Source organism: Peromyscus californicus, unplaced genomic scaffold (genome assembly GCF_007827085.1).
Source record: "Peromyscus californicus insignis strain IS unplaced genomic scaffold, ASM782708v3 Scaffold_23__1_contigs__length_62951481, whole genome shotgun sequence".
Taxonomy (NCBI): domain Eukaryota; kingdom Metazoa; phylum Chordata; class Mammalia; order Rodentia; family Cricetidae; genus Peromyscus; species Peromyscus californicus.
The window spans coordinates 19,931,545-19,957,090 of NW_026294534.1; the positions used below are offsets into that span (position 1 = coordinate 19,931,545).

Below are 25,546 nucleotides of genomic sequence, written 5' to 3' on the forward strand. Positions count from 1 at the left end.
TAGTTCATATAGATGTGCAACACTATCACCATATATACTGTCTTTGTTAGGGTTTCTATTGCTGTGAAGAGACAACATGACCACGGCAACTCTTAAAAAGGAAAAACATTTAATTGGGTTGGCTTACCTTTTCAGAGGTTTAGTCCATTATCATCATGGTGGAAAGCATGGCAGCATGCAGGCAGACATGGTGCTGGAGAAGGAGCTGAGAGTCCTACATCTTGACCACAGGCAGCAGGTCTGAGACACTTGAACATAGGAGAACTCAAAACCCACACCCACAGTGACACACTTCTTCCAATAAGGTCACACATCCTAATAATGCCACTCACTATGAGCTTATGGGGGTCAATTACATTCAAACCACCACAGATACTTTGAATTAAAATGTAATAATTTTTCTTTTGTATTGTTGTCAATAGATTTTTGTTGTTGTTGTTTTGAGATAGCCCTGGCTGTCCTAGAACTTGCTCTGTAGATCAGGCTGGTTTTGAACTCAAGACCTGTCTGCCTCTGCGTCCTGAGTGCATGGACTAAAGGCCAGCAGTGTTAATAGATTTTGTCTCTATACAACGTTTGCCAACTGTAGTTACTGTATTTTTTTTTTTTTTTTTTTGGTTTTTCGAGACAGGGTTTCTCTGTGTAGCTTTGCGCCTTTCCAGGAACTCACTTGGTAGTCCAGGCTGGCCTCGAACTCACAGAGATCCGCCTGGCTCTGCCTCCAGAGTGCTGGGATTAAAGGCGTGCGCCACCACCGCCCGGCTCTGTATTTTTTATATGACACTTGTGGGAAACTTGCTCATTTCTCTCTCTCTCTCTCTGGCCAAGTTTAACTTAAAAGACTGAGTCTAAAGTCTACAAATTCTGGAAAATCAACTCCTACAATTTTGTTAGTACCTTTATTTTATTTTTTGATATTTTAATTTCTAGATGAAAAAGGATCAAAAAATGAAATGGGGCAGGGAAGGATAATATCTTAGTAGAGAATGGGGAAATCTTCATTTGTTATGGATGCTCCAAAATGTGACATTTCTAAATATGGGTTTTAACAAAAATGCTAGCAACTAAGGAGGTAAGATGCACTTGTGTCTTTTTGTTGAAGGTTGAAAAAACAAAGACACATGCAAGGAATGGAAGAGACGAAGCAAAACACCCCTATGAAGCTGTTGTTTTTACTGCTACTGCTGCATCTACTGCTGCTGCTGCTGCTGCTGCTACTGCTGCTGCAGCTGCTGCATCTACTGCTGCTTCTGCAGCATCTACTGCTGCTGGCGCTGCTGTTGTTGCTGCTTCTGTTGTGGATGAACTGGTTCGACAGAGAAAATCTGGAGAAATCAATAACCAGAGATTTCTTATTATGGAGAATACAGAGCATGATGGGTAAGAGCATACTATTTAGTAGTAGATAACTGCTATTGTCTTATAAAACTTCTAATTTGGGATAATTTTCATATGACAAATTTTATGCTTTTACTAGTGCATAAAATTATATTGTTAAGGATTTTATTCAAAAGGTAATAATCAGGGTTGTGGTAATGGCTGGTTTTGTGTGTCAATTTGACACAAGCTAGAGTCATCAGAGAGGAAGGAACTTCAGTTGAGGAAATGACTCCATGAGATCCAACTGTAAGGCATTTTCTCAATTAGTGATCAATGGGGTAGAGCCCCACCCATGGTGGGTGGTGTCATCCCTGGGCTGGTGGTCCTAGGTTCTAGAAGAAAGCAGGCTGAGCCCTACAGAGTTGGGCACTTAATTGCTACACTGTGCTAAATGCAAAATGATGTTAATGAAATAAAGTGTAATTTTTAATAATGTCATCACCCATATACAAGATATTTTGTTATATATTACACTTAATGATTCTATTCAAATCTTTACATGGTAAGTGGATTTTTTTCATTCTGATTTCATTAAGAAATGTAATAAAGTTTTCAGGATATTGTGCATCACATGCTGTGCAGACAGAATTCTGAGATGTGAATTCTCTTCTCTAATTGACAAGCTGTTTGCATTTGGGCAAATTACTTGGTATTTCTTTGTCTAGATTGTTGCTTTAGAAAATGCCTAACACATCCTCTATCTAATAAATTTGAAATTAGTTCAACCCATTTACAGTAATTAGAATGTTGTACTGCAATTGCAAAGTCTATCCTGAACATATACTTCTTAACATTGTTATTAAATTGTTTCCTTCATGTAAGGAATTAATCCATTTTTCAAATAGATTTTAGTGTTTGTAAAAGTTTAATTTTTTTTAAAGCATTACTCTTGTTTATTGTTGTCTATCAAAATGCAGAGAACATTAGTATTTTTCCTATATATACTTAATAAGTAGCATAGCCTAAATGTGGATAGCTTTCTATAAATAATTAATAGCTTCCTGAAATTAATTTGTGCTTCTTGTAGGCCCCGAAAGAAAACATCTAAGAAAAAACATAAGGTATTGTGAAAAGAATCAAAAGTACTTCTTTACTCACCGTGTCATATAAAAGGCAGTAAAATCTTATAAGACTCTAAGTTAAAATACATTATAAAACATCAAGTGAAGAAGTATAAAGAGACCCAAACCCATACACATCAGGAATCTCAACACTTATATGTTGAAGGCAGTGGGATTCCATGAGTGAGGTTCCAGATGATAGTATATTGTGAGTTCTAGGCCAGTGTGGGGCACAGATAAAGACCCTGCCTCAAAAATAGAGACAAAATAAAAGGTAAAGAGAATATGGAATCTTTTTGTCTAAAACCACCGTTTTGAAATTATGTTTAAGAAAAAGTAGCTATTGAGAAAAGAATCCATTTTATTTTTAAATTCTAGAGGGTAACCAAGAGCAATGACAATAGGCTTTAATGTTTGGGGTTCTGTGGGACCTCACTGGCCAAAAACTCCAAAAAAATGAAACCCATTCCTGGCACTGGCTTTTGAGTTGTTAGCTTCTGGTGTCTAGAAGGGGTGTTGTTGTCATGTTATTGGGTAGCTTCATTTTAACTCTCTATGTGGAAGAGTCTACAGTAGTAGGTTTCCATATACCTTTTTTAAAAGGTCTTTAGTATTATTTATCCCTTTCCAAGTCCTTTCCTCTACCCTACCCTTTGCTCCTCAACCCCACTTTAACCCTTCCTGCTTAATTATTCCCTTGTGAACACTTTACACCTATGCTTTCTAGCTCTCTCCTTTAAAAGCACCTGGTCACTGCCCCTCAGTAAATCCCTGAGTTCTTTGGGTATTCCAAATTAAACATGCATACTTGAAATTCAAAGCTACCATTCACAGATTAGAGGGAACATCTGGCATCTCTTTTTGGGTCTGGGTTACCTCACTCAGAATTTAGAATGGTTATCTCCAGCTCCATCCATTTACCTACAAATTTCACAATGATATTTGTGTTAATAGCTGAATAAATTTCAATTGTGCAAATGCACCATATTTTCAATGTCCACTCATCAGCTGATGGCCATTTAGGCTGTTTCCACTTCCTACCTATTGTGAGTAAAGCAGCAATGAACACAAGTGAGCAAGTATCTTTAGAGTAGAATGTGGAGCCTTTGTGTGTATTCCAGAGAGTTGTATAGTTGGAACTTATGGTAAATCTATTTTTAGCTCTTTGAGAAACTTCCACACTAATTTACATAGTTGTTGCATCAGTTTGTATTCCCACCAGAAATGAACAGATGTTCCTGTTTCCCCATACCCATCTGTAGGCCTTTGCTTTGTTGACCTTAGACATTCTGACTTGGGTGAAATGAGTTCTCAAAAAAAAAATGTAAGTTGCATTTTCCTGAAGACACCACTCTCTTGAGTCATAGAACATGACACAATCAAGCTGGGACGGATGGAAGCTTTATCCCTAGTGGTTGACTTTCATAGTGCTGAAAAGTGTGGTTGATATATTGTGCACCCCAATAAACTTATCTGGGCATCAGAGAACAGAACAGCCATAATATTAAACATAGAGGTTAGGCAGTGGCACACACGCCTTTAGTCTTGGGAGGCAGAGATTCATCTGGATCTCTGTGAGTTTAAAGCCACACTGGAAACAGCCAGGCATGGTGACTCATGCCTTTAATCCCAGGAAGTGAGCCTTTAATCCCAGGAAATGATGGCAGAAAGCGGGAGGGTATATAGGGCGTGAGGACCAGGAACTAGCTTGGTTAAGCTTTTAGGCTTTTGAGCAACAGTTCAGCTGAGATTCATTCTGGATGAGGACTCAGAGGCTTCCAGTCTGAGGAAACAGGATCAGCTGAGGAATTGGTGAGGTGAGGCTGTGGCTTGTTCTGCTTCTCTGATCTTCCAGCATTCACGCCCATACCTGGCCCTGGATTTGTTTTTATTAAGACCATTTAAGATTTGTGCTACAGAAAGGTGCTATGCAATCTACTGCAGGAGAAATGGAATCATCAACCTGACTTAGCTGTGAACCCTGTGAGCTACTACAGTAATGACTGGCCTGGCAAGCTATGCCCACTGGTGCAGTAGTGGCTTTAACATCCTAGGAGCAAACAGCTACTTTCTCAAAGATTGTATTTAAAGTTTACTCCATGAGATGAAGCCCATACCAGCACAATTACTGGCCCAAGAACTTATGGCTAGCTGGGCCATTGGGTCATAGGCCCTAGGGAAGAACCTACTATTAGTATGCTGCTAAATGGATTATTAAACTGACTTCTCATAATTTGTAATGCTCACAGATCAATGTACCTCTCAACCTTCATCTAAGAAGCTTCTGTTTGCAATAGATGGTGTTTAACACAGTAACCCAAATCAGGCTATTGTGCAAAGAATAAGGGACTACAGAATGCTCAACCTTAAACCTCAATCCCACTCCCAATGTTCCACAATCATTGCAGAAGAGGGTCAGAAAAGGTATAAGAGCCAGAGGTAACTGATGACTACAAGCAAACATTATTTTCTAAACACAGAAGGGCAGCTTCACATATGAACTCACAGTAGTTGTAGCAGCATGCATAAGACCTGTGTAAGCTAAGCCAGCCCAAATCCCAAGATGAAGAGGAGCATTAGCTACACAATCCCACCACTAGCTGTGAAGCCACTGGTAGGCACTAGTTGCTGGGAGAGACAGGTAGCCCCTGGTTGTGGAAGGCAGCACATGTAAGCATATTTTGACAGTATGAATTGATTTTGAAGGGTTAAAAAACAAGGACACAAGTTGACTGTGTAGGGAAGGAGGTGAGTCTGGGAAGAATTGGGGGAGGAGGTGAATATGATCAAAAACGTTGTATAAAACGCTTAAGGAACTAATAAAATGTATCAATTTAAAGAAAGATTTCTCTTCAGGAGTTCCTTTGGCTTTGTATATATAAAGCAAGTAATTGCTACTTTTGTATATGATGTGGTATGAATATTGAAGGTATTTTATAGTAGTATTTATCTTTTAGGTAACAAAAGAAGTAAGAGCTATGGTTGATGTAACTCAGTCATCTGAACCAGTCCCAGAGGATGGTAAGTTATTTAAATGCAAAAATGCTTTAAAGTTAATTTTATTAGAATATGTATGCAAATCAGCTGTCTAGTCCCTCTTACTTTTCAGGGTTTTCACTATTCTAGATAGTCCACATCCCTATGTAATCTTTTTCTCTTCCTTCCTTCGTTCCTTCGTTCCTTCATTCCTTCTTCTTTCTTCCCTCCCTCCTTCCTTCCTTCCTTTCTATCTCTCTCCCTCCCTCCTTCCCTCTCTCCCTCCCTCCTCCCCTCTTTCTGTCCTTCCTTCCTTCCCCACTCCCTCCTCCCCTCCCTCCTTCCCTCTCTCCCTCCCTCCTCCCCTCTCTCTGTCTTTCCTTCCCTCCCCCCTTCCTCCCTCCCTCCCTCCTCCCCCTCCCTCCCTCCCTCCTTCCCTCCCTCCCTCCTTGCTTCCCTCTTTCCTAGCTTGCTATTTTGCTTGAATCAGTAGGCGTGAAATCCAGGTCCTGGGAATAGTAGGCAAATCTTCTATCATCTCTAACCTCCATATGAATTTTATAATCAACTGCCAATTAATCCTGTTGAGAACTTGGAGATTCAAGTTTTAATAATGGATCTTTGGACTCCTCAATGAAGTTTACCTCTTCATTTATATAAACTGGATTTAATTTTGTCAGAAATATTTTTTTGGTTTTTGTATATAAGTTTTCCATATTTTTTCAGATTTATCTGCATTTCAGGTATTTTAATAGCCTGATAGATAAATTTTTTTTTAGTGAACCCAGGGCCTTGGACAGTATAGGCGAGGGCTCTCCCTCCCACTGAACCACAACCTCAGTGCTAGAAGTTCTCTTTGGTTTCCGAGACAGCACTTTGCTGGCCTCAAACCGAGGATTCTTCTACTTTCAGTTCCCAAACACTAAGATTATGAAATGTTCTCATCTTGGCTGACTTCTTGAATTCATTCTTTTGTGTCTTGGCTTAAAATCCCTCTTGCAGCAGGGACCTGGGGCATTAGGAATTCATGGTTTTCACTACCTGAAGTCCATTGTCTTGAAAATTGCTTAAAGCATTTTATTTCTGGTTTATTTGTTTCATGTACTAATGTTAACCAGTATCCTTTCTCCACATTAGGTGGAAGCAGATCACAGTATTTTTGGTACCTTTGTAGACAGTCTAGAGTCCTTTTTTACCATCTGCCTAGCAGATTCATGCTCATGCATTATTTTCCAACGTTGCCACCTTTTCCTCTGAGATTTCTTCTTGTGCACACTGAAGATAACTTTATAGATCACAGAACTCTTTTGTGTGTTTTATTTAACCACAGGTATCTGAATGGTCGTTAATCTGTCTTTTCTACTGGACTTTACACTAGGAACATAGCTCTAATGTGTTCTTTTTACAGAATTTAGTTTAATGTAATTTGCATCAGAGACTTTCAGTCTGCACCTGTGCAGAATGTAAATGAAAGGCGGTCAAAATGTATAGTTTTTTTTTTTTACACAGACAAGGTACTAATGTATTTTATTTTATCTCTCTTTTCCTTCATGCAGATTCTGGAAGTTCATTAAAAATACAGGAACCACTTAATTCATACAATGCATTAGTAGATCTTCAAAAAATCAATGAACTACTTAGGAAAAAAAATGAAACAATGGAAAATGAGAATAATGCTCTACAGAAGGAGATATCAGAAACAAGAGAAGAGAAATCAAAGTTAGAGGATAAAATAGTGGAACGGGATGAAGAATTATGGAACCTGAGGTATGATACCCTGCTTTGAGAACTCTATGTTACAGATATGGAGTGGAAGGTCCTGAAAATTGCTGTTTTTCCCTCTAGAGTTTTGTAGGAGAAAAAAATCTGTGTCTTATGGGATCTAGAAATTGTTGGGAATAATAAAACAAATTGATAATCATGGATATCACTAATAAATATATACTCTTTAAAATACCAGTTTTAATGTATATATAATAGACATCCTCTATTTTGAAAGTTCACTATTTATCACACAGTATTATTGGGGTGATTATTAAGGCAACTCCACGTAGTTAAAAAGGAGGTTTATTTTGGGGTAACTTACAGCTAGTAAAGGGGTTGGTTACAGGATTGAGGAGAGGAGAGGAGAGGTGAGGAGAGGTCCAGCGGTGTTCTCTGGAGAACTCGGCTTGGTCTACCATCCAGTATCCAGGATCACCAGGAACCAAAGAGAGCAGGCACATCTGGATCTCGGGTCTTAAGCACTCCTGTCTTGGCCCCACCTCAGGGGCTTGTCATAGGTAGGTGCAGCAGTTACCGGAAGCCTCACTAGGTAGTACTTCCTGGTCAAAATTGGAACAACTACCCACTACATAGTATTGAGTGGAATTTTTATTGTATTGACTTAGAAATAATTCAGCAAGTATTGTCATTTAGTTAAACAATTTTCTCCATTCTTAATTATTTACTTTTAATTGAGTTCATCAATATAGAATCATGTATTTAAAATATACAAAATTTAAAAATGTTTTTGATCAATATTTCCAAACATTTTTTAAGTAAGTTAATATCCATTTGTAGTTCTACTAGCAGAGCATGAAATGGTCGTTTTAATAGCCTGAAAACTTTTCCTTTAAAAAATATACTTTGTTATTGATGTGCTGAAGATGAAACTCAGATCTTTGTGCATGCCAACCAGGACTGAAAGTTATACAAATAATGGGCTTATTCTAAATCACCACACATCAAATAACATGTAAAATGGGAAACAATTACTGATTATTCAGTATCACTTTCATCTATAGATAAGAAAAAGATATCTTTATTTTTCAAGACAGGGTCTCACTGTGTATCCCTGGTTGGCCCAGAACACAGAGATCCAATTGTCTCTGCCTCCAGAACACTGGGATTAAAAGTACATGCCATATAAAGTGGCATGACTGCTCCAAGGTATGGTTGAGGGGAAGGTTTCTGTTGTAGATATGAGAGAGAGTATAGCCAGAGACATGTGGAGGAATCCAGAGCATGGAGAGAAAGTAGTACACAGAGCATGACCAGTGCCCCAACGGGAGGAGTGAAGAGAAGAGTGGGAAAGGAAGACCAAGGGAGAGGGAGCCAAGAGAGAGGAGGAAAGGGGTGGAAGAGAAGGAGGCATGAGCGGTAGAGCGTGTGGCCAAAATGCCAGGGTTTGATGGGAATAAGAAGCTGGGGGACGAGAAGCCCATGAGCTGGAGGAGTTCAGGGTAGCAGGTGGGGTGAGAAGAGCCGAGAAGAGGAGCTGCAGGTACTGAGTGAGCCTGGAGACCATCACACACTTCGCTATGCTCATAGGCACCACGGTTAACCATGTGCCCCAGGTTTCTTTCAGATCTGAAATGGCAACATGCCTGTGTGGCTGCTCTCTGTTGTGAAAGAACATGATATGTAACTATTCGTGATTGTCTTATTCTAAGTGCAACTCTTAACTTTTTCATAAATTACATAGCAATCAACAAAGTAAGTTGAAATTGTTAAAAAAAAACCCAAACAAACATAAAAAGCATAACTGAGGTTAGACTCTATAATCTAGTCTTTTTTTTTTAATTTAAAATTTACTTGGGCTTATAATTACATTTCTCTATTTTCTTTCCTCCTTCCAAATCCTCCCTTATACCTTTGCTTGCTCTCTTTCAAACTCATGGCCTCTTTTTTAAATTATCTGTTATTATATGTATATATACACATAATTAATATATATAACAATACATTATATTTAATAATATGTATATTATTAAATATAACCCACTCTGCCTGTAGAATGGTTAACCTAGTCTTCAGTCATGAAATTTGAAATATAAGCCTAGAAAGTAAAAGTATCAAACTACATGAATTCATTGTTTTTGTTTTACATTTTTCCATATGATTTATTATGGTAATAACCTATCACGATCAGTGTTGAACACTGGATTTTCTGACAAATTTAATTTCACGATAAGCACATTTAACTTCATGTTTACTTTAAGGAAAGAACTGGAGGAGACAAGAAATATTCATTGCTTTTATAAGAATATTAAGAAACATTTACGTGAAAAAGAAAAACGACTCAATGAAAGAGCTGCAGTAACACAGCTTGAGTCACAGCTGAGAACACGAGATTTGGAACTGAAGAATGCAAGGGACACCGTGAAGGAGGTAAACCAATTTCAAGTAAAACATTCAGCTCTTGACTCAGTCTCTCCAATACTACTTATACCAGCCCTCTGGTGAGTTAATGTGTCTATTGTACTTAATGACAGGAATATGATCTGTTGAATATCTTTTGTCAATTTACATCACCAGCCAACCTCTCATAATCATATGCTCACAAAAACTTTAAACACACTGCACATATCAGTAGGCAAGATATTATTGCCTATCTAGCCTATTCATATATTTTTAATTTGTTATCATTTTGAGCTTTTCTTTTAATTTTTTTTATTTTCAAGATTATAATATAATCAGATCATTTTCCCCCTTCCCTTTCCTGTCTCCAAACTCTCCCATAAACCTCTCCCCACTCTCCTTAAAATTAATGGACTTTTTTTCATTAATTGCTGTTATATGCACACACACACACACACACACACACACACACACACACACACACAGGAGATGTATTTGGTTTTTCTTTGGGCCATTAACCAGCTCCCAAATAAAGACACGGAGACTTATTATTACTTATGAATGCTCTGCCTTAGCTTAGGCTTGTCCCATTAGCTCTTTTAACTTAATTTAACTTGTTTCTATTCATCTATGCTTTGCCTTGGGGCTTTTTACCTTTTTTCATTCTGTATGTCCTACTTTCCTGCTCCCTCTGTGTCTGTCTGTCTGGTCTCTGGTACCTCTCTGTCATCTCCTTCTCTTCCTCTCTTGAGCTTAAATTCCTCCTCCTACTTACTCTCCCTGCCTGGAGGTCCCACCTATACCTCCTCCCTTGCTATTGGCCATTCAGCTTTTTATTAGACCAATCAGGTACTTTAGGCAGGCAACGTGAAACAGCTACCTATCTTTACATAACTAAACAAATGCAACCCATCTTTACACAGTTAAACAAATATTCCACAACACACATATATACATACACACACACACACACATATATATATATATATATATATATATATATATATATATATATATATATATATATATATATATTCATATCTATCCCTAAATAGAACTGCTCAGTCTGTATAATGATACTTGTATGTACGTTTTCAGAGCTATTGGGTGTTGGGTAACCAATTTTGTGTTCTCTTCTCTGAGGAAGACTGTCTCTGCCATGTTCAGTATCCTTAGTCGCCTGTAGTTCTTTGTGTGGGATTGAGGCCTCCCAGGCTTTCCTCTGTCCATGTTAGCATGTCCGTTGTTGTTGTCACTGTTAAACTCATAGGCAGTCGTGTTGGTGAGACTTTCTGAGTGTGGCTCCTTGTAGTTGAAGTTCTCCTGTGTCCACCTGGCTCCTGCAGCCTCTCTGACCCAAGTAAACACACAGAGACTTATATTACTTATAAACTGTATGGCTGTGGCAGGCTTCTTGCAATGTAGTTCTTATATCTTAAATCAACCCATTTCTATTAACCAATAAGTTGCCACGTGACTTGTGGCTTACCGGTACTTTACATCTTGCTTTTCATGGTGGCGGCGGCTGGCAGCACCTCTTGACTCAGCCTTCCTCTTCTCAGAATTCTCCTCTCTGCTTGTCCCACCTGCCTGGCTACTGGCCAATCAGCATTTTATTTGTCAATCAATCAGAGCAACACATTCACAGCATACAGAAAGACATCCCCAGCAGCTCCTGACATTACTAGGAGACACAATCTAATAAACTCTCTGATCTTCAGGCTCTTACAATCTTTCTTCCCCCCTCCTGCAATGTTCCCTGAACCTTAGGTGAGGGAGTTTCTTTCTAGATGTATCTACTGGGACTGGCTTCACAACTATGCATTTTTAATGTTGTGGTTTTCTGTAAGGGAATATATGAAAACCACAGAGATACTTGCACATCCATGTTTATTATGACACTCATTCACAATAGCTCAGATATAGAGCCAGTCTAGATGTCAATAAAGAGTTGGATGGGTAAAGAAAATGAGGTACATATAAACTAATAGAGTTCTATTGGGATGTGAAGAGTGAAATTGTAGAGATGGAGAGATGGCTCAGTGGTTGAGAGCATTGACTGCTCTTCCAGAAGACCCTGGTTCAATGAGTGACTTGGTCAAGGCATGCTATTTACATTGTGCTATATCATTCTTGCTTAATGACAGCATTTAAGCCATAGATTATCAGAAATGGATAATATTATTGTTAATGAAATGAGTGAAAGTTTCACAAAATACTGGAATTATATTCTGGGGCTCTTGCCCCTATCCCATGGAAAATGCTGCTCCTTAAGAGATCAAATTTTATTACAGAACAAAATACTAACATAATATTAATGCTAACAGCAATTACGTATCACCACAGGTCACATAATCATAATCTGTGTGCATTCTATTTGAATCTTCCCAGTAACCCAGTGAGGTAGATACTGTCATTATGTCTATCTCATAGATAAAGAGACTGGAATACAGAATGTTAACGTGTTTATGAGGAAGAAACATGTAGTCATTGGTGGCACTTGATGTTGAGGCATCTGTGCAGATATTGCTGTCACCCCTACTTTTAAGAGAAACAACTAAAAACTGAGATGTCATGTCACTGTGGCACTTCACTGGCAGAGTTGTGGCCATTAACATGTCTAGGAACTCTTTGTACAGTACTGATGATGTAGCATTCAGAATCACACACACACACACACACACACACACACACACACACACACACACACATCATGAGGGCCTTACCTTTTCCCCTTTCCCAAGATATTCTATGTTTCTATGCAATAACATACAGTTTAAATTTAAGAATAATATATTTCAGTACTATAGAAATATCAAGACATGTTTTTATGACAAGAGATAGTATTACTTTGTGAGCTGCAATACTCAGCTATCTGGGCAGTTTCAAAACCAAGGTTACCACAAACAGCATGTTCAGGAAAGAATCTAGCTGGGTTCCCCAAGACTTCAGTGCATTAGCAATTAATGATTGATGACAGAATGTTAGTAAAATTATTTTCAACCATTTTTTTTAGTTGCAAGAAGCACAGGATCAATACATAAAAGCTCTAAAAACTGCCCAGGAGATGAAAGGTCACTTACAAAGGTATGGTTTAAAGTAGCATTTGATATGACTTGAGTGTTCATATAGCAAGTAAGAGATGTGGTGGGGAAGTACGCCAGTTATGAGTTAGTATATTGCTGTGAAGCCTGGACATGCGCTTCAAGTCACTTGAAACACAATTCAGGGTTTATGAAGTACCTCAGTGGTAGAACATATGCTCACATGGATGACAGTCTGGGTTATTACCCTAAACAATACAAAAAGATTTTTTTAAAAAAAAGAATCATGCCTAAATTTTGCACATTCTTACAAAGTAGGACTGGAAGATGACACAATTTCTAAATCACATACTTTTCAGATATGTCATAATTTCTATAGTTTCTGTTTCAGTTTTCTAAAACCATGTAGCATTGTGTACAAACAATGTGTAGGATAAAGAAAGAGGAGAAGTGGAAGGGGAGCAAGGGATGTAGGGCCAGGTCAGAAGGGGAGCAAGTGGCTGTGACAGGATACCTGTGACACAAAAGCATGGGGGTAGGGGGAGGAAGTCGGTCCAGCTGAGAGAAGGGATGGGGACAGTGGCTAGAGACAAGAAAGAGCAACGTTTAAGGATATGCATGTCTACAATGTAATAAAGCCCATTACCTTGTGAGCTAAATTACAAACCATTTAAAACTGGGTGGTACTAAAAAATGAGTCTCTGAGAATAACCATTTGAAAACATGCATTTTTAGGATTGAACAGGAACATTCTGAGTTAAAAGTTAAAGTAAAAGAGCAAGCTAGGCAAATCAAAGAGCATCATGGACGCCTGCAAAACTCATGTCTAAAACTGGAGCAAAATAAAATATCGGTAGGTCCATTGCATTAATTTTTGTCATACCAAAATGCCTTTTCTTCCCTAATAACATATGGTAATATTTTAGGGAATGTATTAAGTATCTCATTAAGAAAATATTTGTTGTATTCTTATTGACTCTGCTGGCTACTCCTGTGCTTTAGTCACCATGACTTTCCACGAGAAGCTGATGTAATAGAATTGATGACTTTGGTAGCAGTTGGTTATACTGCAGAAAGGATTTTTGGAACAAAGCTTTCCTAAGGTCATATATATGCATATAGGAAGTGTTCAGAAGAAAACAGTTGATAATCTGTTCTTCATAGACAATTCCACAATTACAAAAGAAAATAAGGTGAAGTGTACTGGTTAACATCAACCTGAACAGAGACAATTACACTCCCCCTTAATACAGGAATCATGATAGAACTGCTTCCAGCAAAGAATTTTCAGGAGTAAAGTGCTTAAAATCACACTGTGTCCTGGCAGCTTATTAAAGAAACATCTTACTCGAAGGAGTAATTGGGCTTTCTAAATCTTAAGGTGACCTGTATGGATGTAAACATGGAAAGGATGTAAACACGGGGATCTTCTCCATAGAAACAGGCCTAGGGGGCCAGAAAGAATTATGCCCCATTCATTTTATTCAAAGAGCAGTATATTTGTTTTATTAAGAACTGTTTTAAATGATTTTAAAATTCTTTATTTATTCTTGGAGGTAAGGAAAATGAAGATTTATTAGAATATTCAGAACAGGCTCAGGATGTGCCTCAGTCATCAAGTACTGGTTTAGTATAGATACCAGGCCCTGTGTTCAATCCTCCCACCCTCCCTACACTGAAAAAAAAAACCCAGTCAACTCAAAGTTGCCTTTTGCCTTTAAAATCAAATCATTGAAGTCAGATAAAAGCTCTGTTTTTTTTTTTTAAAGCCAAATATTTTCAGCTCTTATTCTTGAAAGCACAAATCCCCTCACTCACTGTTTTTAACCTGTCTAACTTGGGGAATCTTCTACCAGGTACGTTTCCCTGCTTGTAGAACATCGCAACCACAGGGAGCCTTGCAAACCTCCTTCAGTTGTTCTAGTGTCTTATTTCCTATTCCTCCACCTCTTACTAACAGTGCTCATCTTCAATCAGTTAATGTCTCTACTGGTTGCATTTGACCTGCATGATGTAACTTGTTTCTGGACCATTTTAAGGCACCCCTTTTCTCTGATAAATCATCCATAGAGTCATGACTTAAAATAGTGTTCTTTACCATTGTTCTCAGGTCTAGATGGGGGTGCAGTAACTAGACCGTAGGTTTAGACTATGACCCAGAAAATAGAACTCCTCTGAATAAGCCATTTACAGCCCATGTAACCAACACACTGCTGGACTCCTACCCTACCCCACCCCCAAGTCCACAGTAGGAAAGAGAATGCAAGGCACTGAGGGCGGCACTCATGCAGGCTTGAAACATCTCTGAGACTGTTCCCTGGCCTTGGCATCATGGTCCAGTTCTCTATTATGGGGGATCTTCCTCTACTAAGAAACAGACTGCACTTGCAGCTGGGCATTTCCCACCTTGAGCTTTCTCTCTGCAGGACTCCCAAGGCACAACCATAACCTTCACTCTGTTTTAGCCTTTCCTTAACATAAGCTAGCAAGTGATACTTTGGTTACATTTCTCTTCAGAATTTTGAGTCTACTGTAGATTTTTTTTTTGGTTTCAGTCATTCTAAGAGGCACCTTTATAAATTTTTTAAACATGATTTTATATCTTTTAAATTATGTGTATTTGTGCGTGTGTTTGTGCATTGTGTGGGTGTGTGCAAGTGAGTCTAGCACCTTTGGAGTCCAGAAGACAGAGCCCGTTCCCTCACAGCTCAAGTTACAGGTGATGGTGAGCCATCCAGGGCACTAGGAAGTAAACTCAGGTCAGCTGCAGGAGAAAAATGCACTCTCCATGACTGGGCTATTTCTCCAACCCTACAAATCATTTGGGATTAGCTCTTAATCGTTGGCTGCCAATGAAGCTGTATTCAAATAAAGCTTAAAAACTACTTAGGAAATGTGAAGCTTTATGAAGACACAGCAAAGTGCCTTGCATTTATGGTCTTGGCTTATGCTTCAGACCATGTGTTCTCAGTGGTACCCTTTAGTTTGTCTTTTCTTAGAAGGCATTTATTTTAGCTTTATTTGGTAACTGGGCATGTGGAAATTCTACACATTAGAAATACATATTTTTATACAGCACATCCTGGTTCTTTCCTATTTGACAGTCTGTAGCTCCCTTCTCACGCCACTTTTGCTTTTGGCTGGGATGCAACAATCTTTTTCTTTTTCTGCCAATCTCTTTGAAGGGCGTGAATCTTTCAGTAAACATTACCTCATAAGCCCAGGCACCTTTCATTTCTACTGTATGTTTCTCATGTTCTCAAATACTCCTTTAAATTAGACTCCCCCATTATCAGTTTTGAGCTGAGTTCACAAATATTTGAATTGTCTAGTTACATGAACAGTTATGTGAGAACAGTTCCAGGGGTATTCCTTAGCACACAGTTAAGTACTTTCCCAAGAAGATGGTTTCAATCCCCCGCCACATACATACAGTTGCACAAAAATGAATGGGAATAGTTAAAATTCAGATTTATTATGATGGATTTTGATATTTTTTAAACTTAAAATTTTATTTTTATTATTTTATTAGTGGTTTATTGCATGCATGTATTTATACCATATGCAAGCCTGGTGTCCACAGAAGCCATAAGAGTGTGTTGGATCTCATGGAACTGGAGTTAGGAATGGTTGTGAGTCACCATGTGAATCCTGGGGACCAAACCCAAGTTCCTTTGCAAGAGCAGCAAGTGATCTTAATCACTGAGCCATCTTTCCCATCCCTGATGATAAATATTTCAAACAAGAATTTAAAACTGCTATTTGAATCATTTGCTCAAAAGTGAAACTATCAAATGTATAGTAAATATTTGAGTATTTTCTCTAAATATATCGTTTTAATTTGCTTTCGACCCAGGCAGGTGCTCAAGAAACTTTGGGGGAATTATGTGAAAACAGCATTTCCCCAATGAATCAAACAGGAACCCGAATCCAAAGTGTGCAGTCTGAACGCTCCCAAATGAAAACTATACAAGACTCAAATATGAGAGCCCTGAAAAGTTATGAGCAACAGTGCATAGAAGAATTAAGGATTAGCAATGCATTGTTATATGAACAATACAAGTGAGTAACACCAAAGGATTGCAGAAAAGAGAGCAACCCTGTATTGGTGAAATTATTAAGACCACTCCACGTAGTTAAAAGGAAGATTTATTTAGTGGGTAACTTACAAATGAAGGGATAGGTAGGTCGCGGGGTCTGGGGAAAGTGTATCGCAGTCCAGTGGTGTTCTCTGGAGCTCTGCTCGGCCCGCCTCCACCGTCCAGGGTCCAGGAACAGAGAGAGTGTCAAAGCTGGAATGGCTACCCACTACAACCCTGGCTTTTCTATAAGACAAAACTTTCAGTGAAATAGTCATGGAGATCAGTAGGTGCAAAAGTGAGCTAGCAAAATAGTTTTGGAAAATCATCTTAGTACAATACTCACCTTCAAAATGTCATTCCAGGGCAGACTAGATCATATTGTCCCTTCTGATTAAACATGCAATTCTCTTCATTAATATTCTGACATAGTTGTTTGAGATAAGTTAGCTTGCACTTGCCAATAAACAGAAACAGTAAAAGTCCGGGTGCTGTTTGGAAGGATGTAATGAAACCCTAGGCTCACTACTCTTCTTGTCCACAGTCTGGGGCTTCCTAAACTAGCTTTCCTTGAGTATTCCCTTAGGCGTTACCACTAATTATGGCCCATTGTCCAGTGTTTAATTTCACCCATGTTCTATATAAATGTTGAAACCAAAAGCTTAGAAATGTCTTTGAGGAGATTTCCTTTTAACCTCCTAAACTGTTTACTAAATACAAGTATCCATAAAAACTGCTATCTTAATCATACATATTTAAGGAGTATAATATGATTTTTAATAAGCTTTATTAGTGAATTTGTCATTATAACCATATATGTTAACATATCCATAATCCCATGTTACTGCCCTTTGAATTAAAGTATCTCTGCTCCGACCTTAAGGTTTATAGATGTAGGGTCCTCCCAGAGGGCACCATTTTTACCTGTGAAGTCATATGTCTTTGATAGCCTTGTCTCTACTTCTGATATTGTTTGGTGTACTTAGAATTTCTCTAGAAATATAAGTAATCCTTTGGAATAACTTGAAACCTATAATTATATGCATGGCAGGCATGCTCCTACACACTTTTCAGTGTTAAGATTCTGTTTAATGAGGAAATTCTGTGCATTCTTATGGTGCCTTTAAAATACAAGGAGAAATTTGTGGATCGATGAGATACATGTTATGGTGTACACCCTTTCAGTCTTTACAGGAATAAGAGTCTAGATGAATCCTGCACACAAGTTCGCATCACGGTAGAGCAGGACACATCTCCTCTGAACACATCACAAGCCAGGTTTCCTCTTGAGAGCCCTTGTGTGGCAAGCACCTGCCCTTGCAGAAACGTCTTCCTGTGTGAAAACATTGTTCTCCCACAAAACTCAAGGTCTTCTAACGGCTGCCTGCGAAGCTACCCAATGATGGTATTGCCATTTCCTCTGTTTGCAGACTTGTGACAGAATCTTTGTTTTTAATTTCATTTATCACCAAATTGTTTAATGTGCATATTAAGTAAATGTAAAATATGTATTAATTATGATAGAAAGCAAAGCATGAGTTTTTCTAAAGTGCGAGGAGTCTGTCTTTTCCCATTAGATTAAATAACTGTTATGGAATAATGAGGTTTCAAATGTTGTTTAAAAGCTATACTTACATGGTTTCAAAGTGAATGTGACAGTGGGCAGACTTTGAGGCATCTGAGGACATTTCTGCGTGATTACAGCTTGACTAGTCTATACAGTGCTTGAGTGTTTCCCCACAGATTCCCAGATCTACAAACTTATCATGAGTGTATTACCAGCATCCAAACACTTCACCACATATGGATGTTTATAATATAAAGTAACTTGAAATAGCGCTTTTAATGTAGGAACTAGATGAAACGAAAACCAAAATCAACTCTTTTTTTTTTTCCGAGACAGGGTTTCTCTGTGTAGCTTTGAGCCTTTCCTGGATCTTTCTCTGTAGACCAGGCTGGCCTCGAACTCACAGAGATCCTCCTGCCTCTGCCTCCCAAGTGCTGGGATTAAAGGCATGTGCCACCACCGCTCAGCTCAAAATCAACTCTTAAGAACTAGTTTTTTCCATTTTTCTTAAGCAGGAAAATATCCTTAATTGTGATTTAACTTGAAGCATGTTTGCATCAATTTTTAAACATGTATTTATGGCTCCACAGTTCTTGTTAGTATTACAATATCTATAAATAGTATAACTAAGAAAATGCTTGCATTTCTTAAAGTAAAGATCGTTCATGCCTCTGTATTTCACCCTCGTTTGAATGATGGGTGACAAAGATGGCAGTGATACCAATAGCCTTTAAATAAAAGCAACTGTCATTCAAAACTATTTATAGTTTCTATGTCCAAGGTACTATGTAAGAGTGGACACTGCCTCACCACTACCCTACTTACCAGCTGTATGACTGTGTTCATAGTAAGTGTCCATGTCTGAGAATCTAAGAATGGCTTTCACATGACCGAACGGGCAAAAGAAAAGTTCAAGTATACTTGTCCCAGTATGAAATACATGCCTACGTTTGAGCATCTGACCCAAAAGAAATAACATAAATAGAATGCCCATTTCAATGAAATGTGAACAGACTGTGGGTAGTTTTTATTGGGCGTCACTGTTATTGGAACACCGTTTTGGCTGGTGAACACCAGCTTATAGCTCTGATGGTCTTTTCAGCATCTTAATGCACAGGAAAGGTATTTAAGCACATGTCTAATGACACCTAACACTTTTTTTATGTGCTTCAGACAACAAATTTCAGGGTTCTTAGACAGCATTACAGTTAAATACCTAAAAGGAAACAAATATAATAATTGGTTACATATACAAATTATAAGACCTTAGCTAGCTGATTTTGAAATTATTTTGTTAGTTAGGTATCATGTATTGAATACATCTGTAAATTAAAAATATTTTATTTTGTATATATGAGTGTGTTTACCTGCATGTATGCATGTGTACCACACCATGCATGCCTGGTGGCCCCAGACACCGGAAGAGGGTAAGTCCCTTGGAACTGGAGTTAGGAATGGTTGTGAGCTATCATGTGGATGCAGAGAACTGAAAGAGGGTCCTCTGCAAAAGCAACAGTGCTCTAAACTACTGAGCCATTTCTGTATCTGCATACTTTGTTAGTGGCCTAAATATAAAGTCCTTTGTATTTATTAGAAAATTTACAGAACGTTGTTTTTCAAGAGTGACAACTCGGTGTGTAAATGGTGATTTGGTACTAGAAAGATTTGGGGTGCTAACTTCCCCTAAAGCATTTTTTGGAATACAGGCTGATTATTGTTAAGTAGTTTATTTTTAGATAAACTGATGATTAGATAACTTTAAACTGAACCTAATAGTCATATATGATTTAAATGGCTTTCTTGTGGAGTATTAGTTAATCAAATCATACTATCCTTTGTGAGAGATTAAAAGCAATTATTTTTTCCACACAGGAAGTCATTTATAATAGTCACTGTGGAGCCCCTTTGAAGTGCTATTATGTAATTGTCATTTACCAATTCTTAGAGTTAGAGTGCCTTCTGTAACTGCTAAATTTCTATTAAGAAAATAATAGCTCAAAATATACCAACATGTTCCATAAAACAATAGGAAAGAGTGGGTTTTGAGGCAAAGAGTGTGAATCTTGGATAAAAGATAAATGTCATTGAGTGTGTATCAGAACACATCAACAGAACAAGACATCTACATGATCTTATGGGGAGAAGAAAATTATTCAAAAAGCAAACAACTGATAATCTGTTTACCGGAAAGAAAATAAGACTTAGCCTGTTGATCAATAACCCAATGCTGAGTTTCTATCCCCACCCCTAGAAAGTCGCTACATTGCGAGTTACACCAATGAGAATCAACACAAAATGGATAAATGTAACCAGCTTAATGAATTCTAAAGTCATTGCTTCTGAGGTCCCACCTGGGAGAAATAAACATATCAATGGCAGTAGTTAAGAGTACAGGTTGCAAATGTGGGTTAGGGAATCTGAGGCAAAGCTTTGAGAATTAAGGAACTCAGAGAATTTAACAAGAGAAATAGAGAGGAACCCAACTAGACATTAAGTGCTGCTTTATGTAGAAATGAAGGAAGGGGTGCTGGGGAGTGTTGGGGTCTATAGAGGTTTCCTAGTGAGATCTGAACTTGCTTTCCACAGCAAGGTTGCCTTAGGAGGTGACTTGACCACATGCATGGTTACCAGGTGTTTGGGATGGTCTACACTTGACTCTGCTGGGGGGGGGGGGATCTTTTGCTCCACCCCTCGGCATTTCTTTAAAAGCCCTTTAGCAGAGAAGGGGCAGGTGAGTTTTGATCCAGGCCCTCCCGTGGCTATCCTGTGTTTCTATCTGTCTCTCTCCTCTATATTTTCATCTAAATCTCTTATCCCTCATTCCTTAAGAGTCCCTGGGGAAAATAAATGTGGAAGCTGGTCTCCCATGGGGGAGATGACTCAGTAGGTAAAGTGCTCATCTCTGGTGTAGTAGTGTGTGTGCCTGGAGTTCCAGTGCTCAGGAGGCAGAGATAGGTGGATCCTTAGAGCTTGCTGGCCAGTCAGTCTGGCAATTACTGAGATCCAGGTTCAGTGAGAGACCGTGCCTCAAAAAATAAGGTGGAAAGGTGAATGAGGAAGATACTGGACACCAATCTCCAGCCTGCACACACACACACACACACACACACACACACACACACACACACACACACACACACACGAGTCAGGTTGATGTAGCAAAGCAGAAGTTATGGGGAAAAAAAGAAAGAAAAGAAAAAGAAAACAGAAAGACTTGAAATGCCCTTGCTGACTCTCAACATTTTTCATTGCCATTGTTCTGACTGAAGATCTGATGTTAATGTAAAAGCTGGTGTTAGGTAATGAAAAACAGGTTTGCTGTTGACACTGCACCCTACCAAACATACATTTCAGTGGGATGTAAGTAAGAGGGTGATGGCAAAACCGTGTGAATCAGGCACAGCTATGCTTGAATGCACTATGGAGAGGATGAGGCTTACAGCAAAGCTTACTAGCCACAGATGAAAACTAGGCACTCCCAGAGAATGCTTATAGAGAGTGAGTGTGCATATTTCATTCAAAAGTCACACGAGGATAAAAAAAATGCATTGAGAATAAGACAATGGTTTTCCAAAAAGATAAATTACCTAGTAAATTATGACTTAAATAAACCTGGACTACCTACAACTATTAAAATGCTTCTAGGGTATGTTTTTACTGTAAATGCAACCATACTTTAATAAAAAAATCCCTAATAGTGAAGTCTTGCATTTTATCAAATATATTTTAGTAATTTAAAGAACAGGAAAAATGGAAAATATAAATGAATTTGAATATATAAATTTTATTATAGAAAACCATTACACACTGAAATTAACCATGCCCAGTCTACACATCTCAATGAAGCAAATGTATTTTTATGCATGTAGCTACCACTCAAACCAAAAAATTTACGGTAAGAGTTAACTCTAAAGAAAAGCCATTGAAAAGGTTATAAAGCTAATTGTTTTTTTTCAAATATATCATGGATTTTTCATGTTTTATTTATATTTTAGTAGTGGATAAGTACATAAAAATCTACTTGATAGCAAAAGTGTAAACTCCAATATAAGGGTCCACAGTTGTAGAATGGCTAGTTTAACTGTATTTACTGAGATGTGTATACTTCGGGTCTGGCTAATTTCACTGTGTTTTTTACTTGCAAGTTTTTTTTTTATAATAATAAAGTTTTAATTAAAGTAAATCAGTAGGGGACAGGAGAGATGGCTCAGTGGTTAAGAGTACTGGCTGATCTTCCAAAGGATTTAGGTTTGATTATCAGTACCCACACAATGGCTCACAAGAATCTATAAATCCAGCTTCTGGGGATCTAAACCCTCCTCTGGCCTTCAGGGGACCTACGCACACATCACAGTGCACAGACAAAAATGCAGTTAAAATATCCATACCCATACAAATAAATACATTCAAAAAATAACTCAGTAGATAAATAAGAAGAATCACTTAGTTTGCATCTTTCCTTGGTTGTGTTAGGTTTATCACATTTATTAGACATTTCTAAGCACATTCAGCATAGCTTTAAGAAAGAAGAATGAGTCTGCAGAGTTTTAAAGCTATTTTGTATCTTTTCTTGAAGATGAAAGATGGGGAAAAATCAATCGAAGAACTTACTGAATTAAAGCAATCTTTAAAATATAATTTGTATCAGCAGAAGAAGAAAAATGATGAAATAGAAAAGGAAATTGTTAGGTAAGATTTTAGTATTTCAAACAGTGTCAACCATTCATATTAGCTATAATATTAGCTATATTTTAAATAAAACCTAAATATAAATTCATTTTTTAATGCTTTTCCTAAGAACTATTTTTAAGCTTGTAAAATGGCTCAACATATAGAGGGACTCACTGCCAGATACAACAAGCTGAGTCACATCTTGAGACCCACCTGGTAAAAGAGAATCAACTCCCAACACACACACACACACACACACACACACACACACACACACACACAAATATGAGGCTAAAACAACAACAAAATAACTATCTTAAGTTTTACTTTAGAAACTAACACAATCTGAATCTTCTTCACTTCCTTGCTGAAGCGGGGTCACAGTCTCAGTCCCAGGATTCTCCTGTCCCATTTCCCCAAATGTAAGAAGCTCACATTTGTGCCATCAAAGCCTGGCTGCTTTTAGAACATGAAAATATTATGAAACATGATATTCTCCAGCGTCTTGAAAACTAGCACAACACGATCTTTGGTATGTGATGCCTTCTCACTCTGCTTCACTGACCATGACGTTTTATTTCTCATGTTATTTTTTAAATCTTTCTTCTCATGTATGATTCCATCCAACATTAAACAAGTTTAGCATATAAAGCCTTCTCATCACATCTAATAACGTAAGTATCTGGCTTTAGTTTATATTTTCTTTTTTGTTATAAAATATAACATATTATAAACTCCTTTTCCATAGGTATCCCCCATGTGCTCCAGAGGTATATATGTTATTCAATTACACACACACACATACACACACACACACACACACACACACACACACACACACACAATAATAAATGAACAAAGAATTTTATAAAAGTATACTTTTTTATCTCTTTAGGTGAACTTTGGGTTAAAGCTAATAATAAGTTGATGTTTTGAATAAGTATATGGAAATGGATAATAGTATTCATAGAAATCCTGTAAATATATATGAAGTCAATTATTTGACTGCTGCGTATATTTTATTAATTTTTATACTCCGTACCTCAGATAATTAAATAAAATGCTCTCAAGAAAAGTTAGATTAAATTTAGGTCATAATTTATAGACACATTTATTTCATATGATTAGAACATGCTTAAGCAATTATGTGCTGATAAAATATATTATTTATTTGTTACATTCTTGTAGAATGAAGAAATTCTTGAAAATGGCAAAAATTGGGCATGAAATTGGAGAATGTAGTTCTCATGGAAACTCAAGAACTGGTCATTTTTGAGACATGAGGTGAGTTTAAAGATGAAAGTTCACTTATTTTTTTAAAATACAAATTGCTTTGAGCAACAAAATGACTATTTGTAAGACCATTGCAGACTGAGTGTATGGACAAAGCTTATCCTTTCTATTAAGAGTGTCTGCTGTTGACCCCCTGTGTTCTGAAACAATCCCAAGGGACAGGACCTCAAGACATGAGTATAAAGTCGGTATTGTGGGATATATTTATTGAGCTATACAGTTGACATTGAAATTCAACTTAGAACATTACTGTCACTCTAAAAAAAATTTATGCTTTGTAGCCATCTCATACTCACTTCCTTCCTCAGCCTAAGGAAACTGCTTATACATTTTTTTCCCTATAGACTTACCTATTTTGGACATGTCAAAGGAATGGCCTCTCACAATATGTGATCTGCCTTCTCTCAAGGTCCCTTCCTGTTGTAGTAGCAGTCAACACTTGATGGTTAATACTGCTGACTACCATTAGGTGTGGAGGTCCGCCCTGCCTTGTATTTACTCTGCGTAGCAACCATCCTGCTACGGAGTACATTTATGTGTTTGTAGGTACATCTGCTTGTTTTCCTTTCTCTTGGATGATTACTTGTGGGTGAAGTTGCTGAGTCATGTGGTTACCTGTTTTGACTTTGCAGCTCGGACAGTGGCATGATGCTTTCCATACTCATACTGCCTGCACCAACAAGACAGGAGGGATATCATTTCCCTGCATCATTGCCAACATTTGCTTTCCATCTTTTTGTATTGAAAAAGCTGCCACCACAGTGATGTAAAGTGATACCACTTGGCATTTCATTTGCATATTCATTGGAACTAATGAGATGATGTGGATTGCATGTTTTGTTCATGTGCTTATATTGCTAACTTGCATATCCTTTTTAGAGAAATGCCATTTAAACCATTTTCCATTTTAAAAAGGGTTATCTTACAAAGTTCTATTTATGTATGTTTTTATTTATCCTAGATCTCAGTCCGTTACTAGATATGTGATGTTCAAATATTTTCTGCCATTTTTTTTTTCTTTTTTTTTTTTTGGTTTTTCGAGACAGGGTTTCTCTGTGTAGCTTTGGAGCCTTTCCTGGAACTTGCTTTGGAGACCAGGCTGGCGTCAAACTCACAGAGATCCACCTGCCTCTGCCTCCCGAGTGCTGGGATTAAAGGCGTGTGCCACCACCGCCCGGCTTATTTTCTGCCATTTAACTACTTGCCTTTGCAGTTTGTTGCTGAGTTTATTTCAGTCACCACAGTGTTTAACTTTCCTGAAGTCTTGCTGATCTGTTTGTTCTTCCTGCGTGCTGTCAGAGTAGTTATTGCCAGCTCCAGTCAGGAAGCATTATTGCTGTATTTTGTTTTAAA

The 25,546-nt window shown here is 37.9% G+C and overlaps 1 protein-coding gene across 1 annotated transcript in view; it reads left to right on the forward strand.

Annotated features, from left to right (window-relative positions):
* LOC128119464 (ankyrin repeat domain-containing protein 26-like) overlaps positions 1-25,546 on the forward strand; it is a 139,571-nt gene that overhangs the window by 108,843 nt on the left and 5,182 nt on the right. The window contains exons 52-62 of the mRNA XM_052752847.1: positions 1,103-1,380; positions 2,408-2,441; positions 5,399-5,462; positions 6,974-7,196; positions 9,401-9,569; positions 12,556-12,626; positions 13,319-13,440; positions 16,444-16,645; positions 17,848-18,067; positions 22,806-22,918; positions 24,089-24,184. Coding sequence (XP_052608807.1) covers positions 1,103-1,380; positions 2,408-2,441; positions 5,399-5,462; positions 6,974-7,196; positions 9,401-9,569; positions 12,556-12,626; positions 13,319-13,440; positions 16,444-16,645; positions 17,848-18,067; positions 22,806-22,918; positions 24,089-24,176 — 1,584 coding nt within the window. The 3' untranslated portion in view covers positions 24,177-24,184. The remainder of the gene's footprint in view (positions 1-1,102; positions 1,381-2,407; positions 2,442-5,398; positions 5,463-6,973; positions 7,197-9,400; positions 9,570-12,555; positions 12,627-13,318; positions 13,441-16,443; positions 16,646-17,847; positions 18,068-22,805; positions 22,919-24,088; positions 24,185-25,546) is intronic.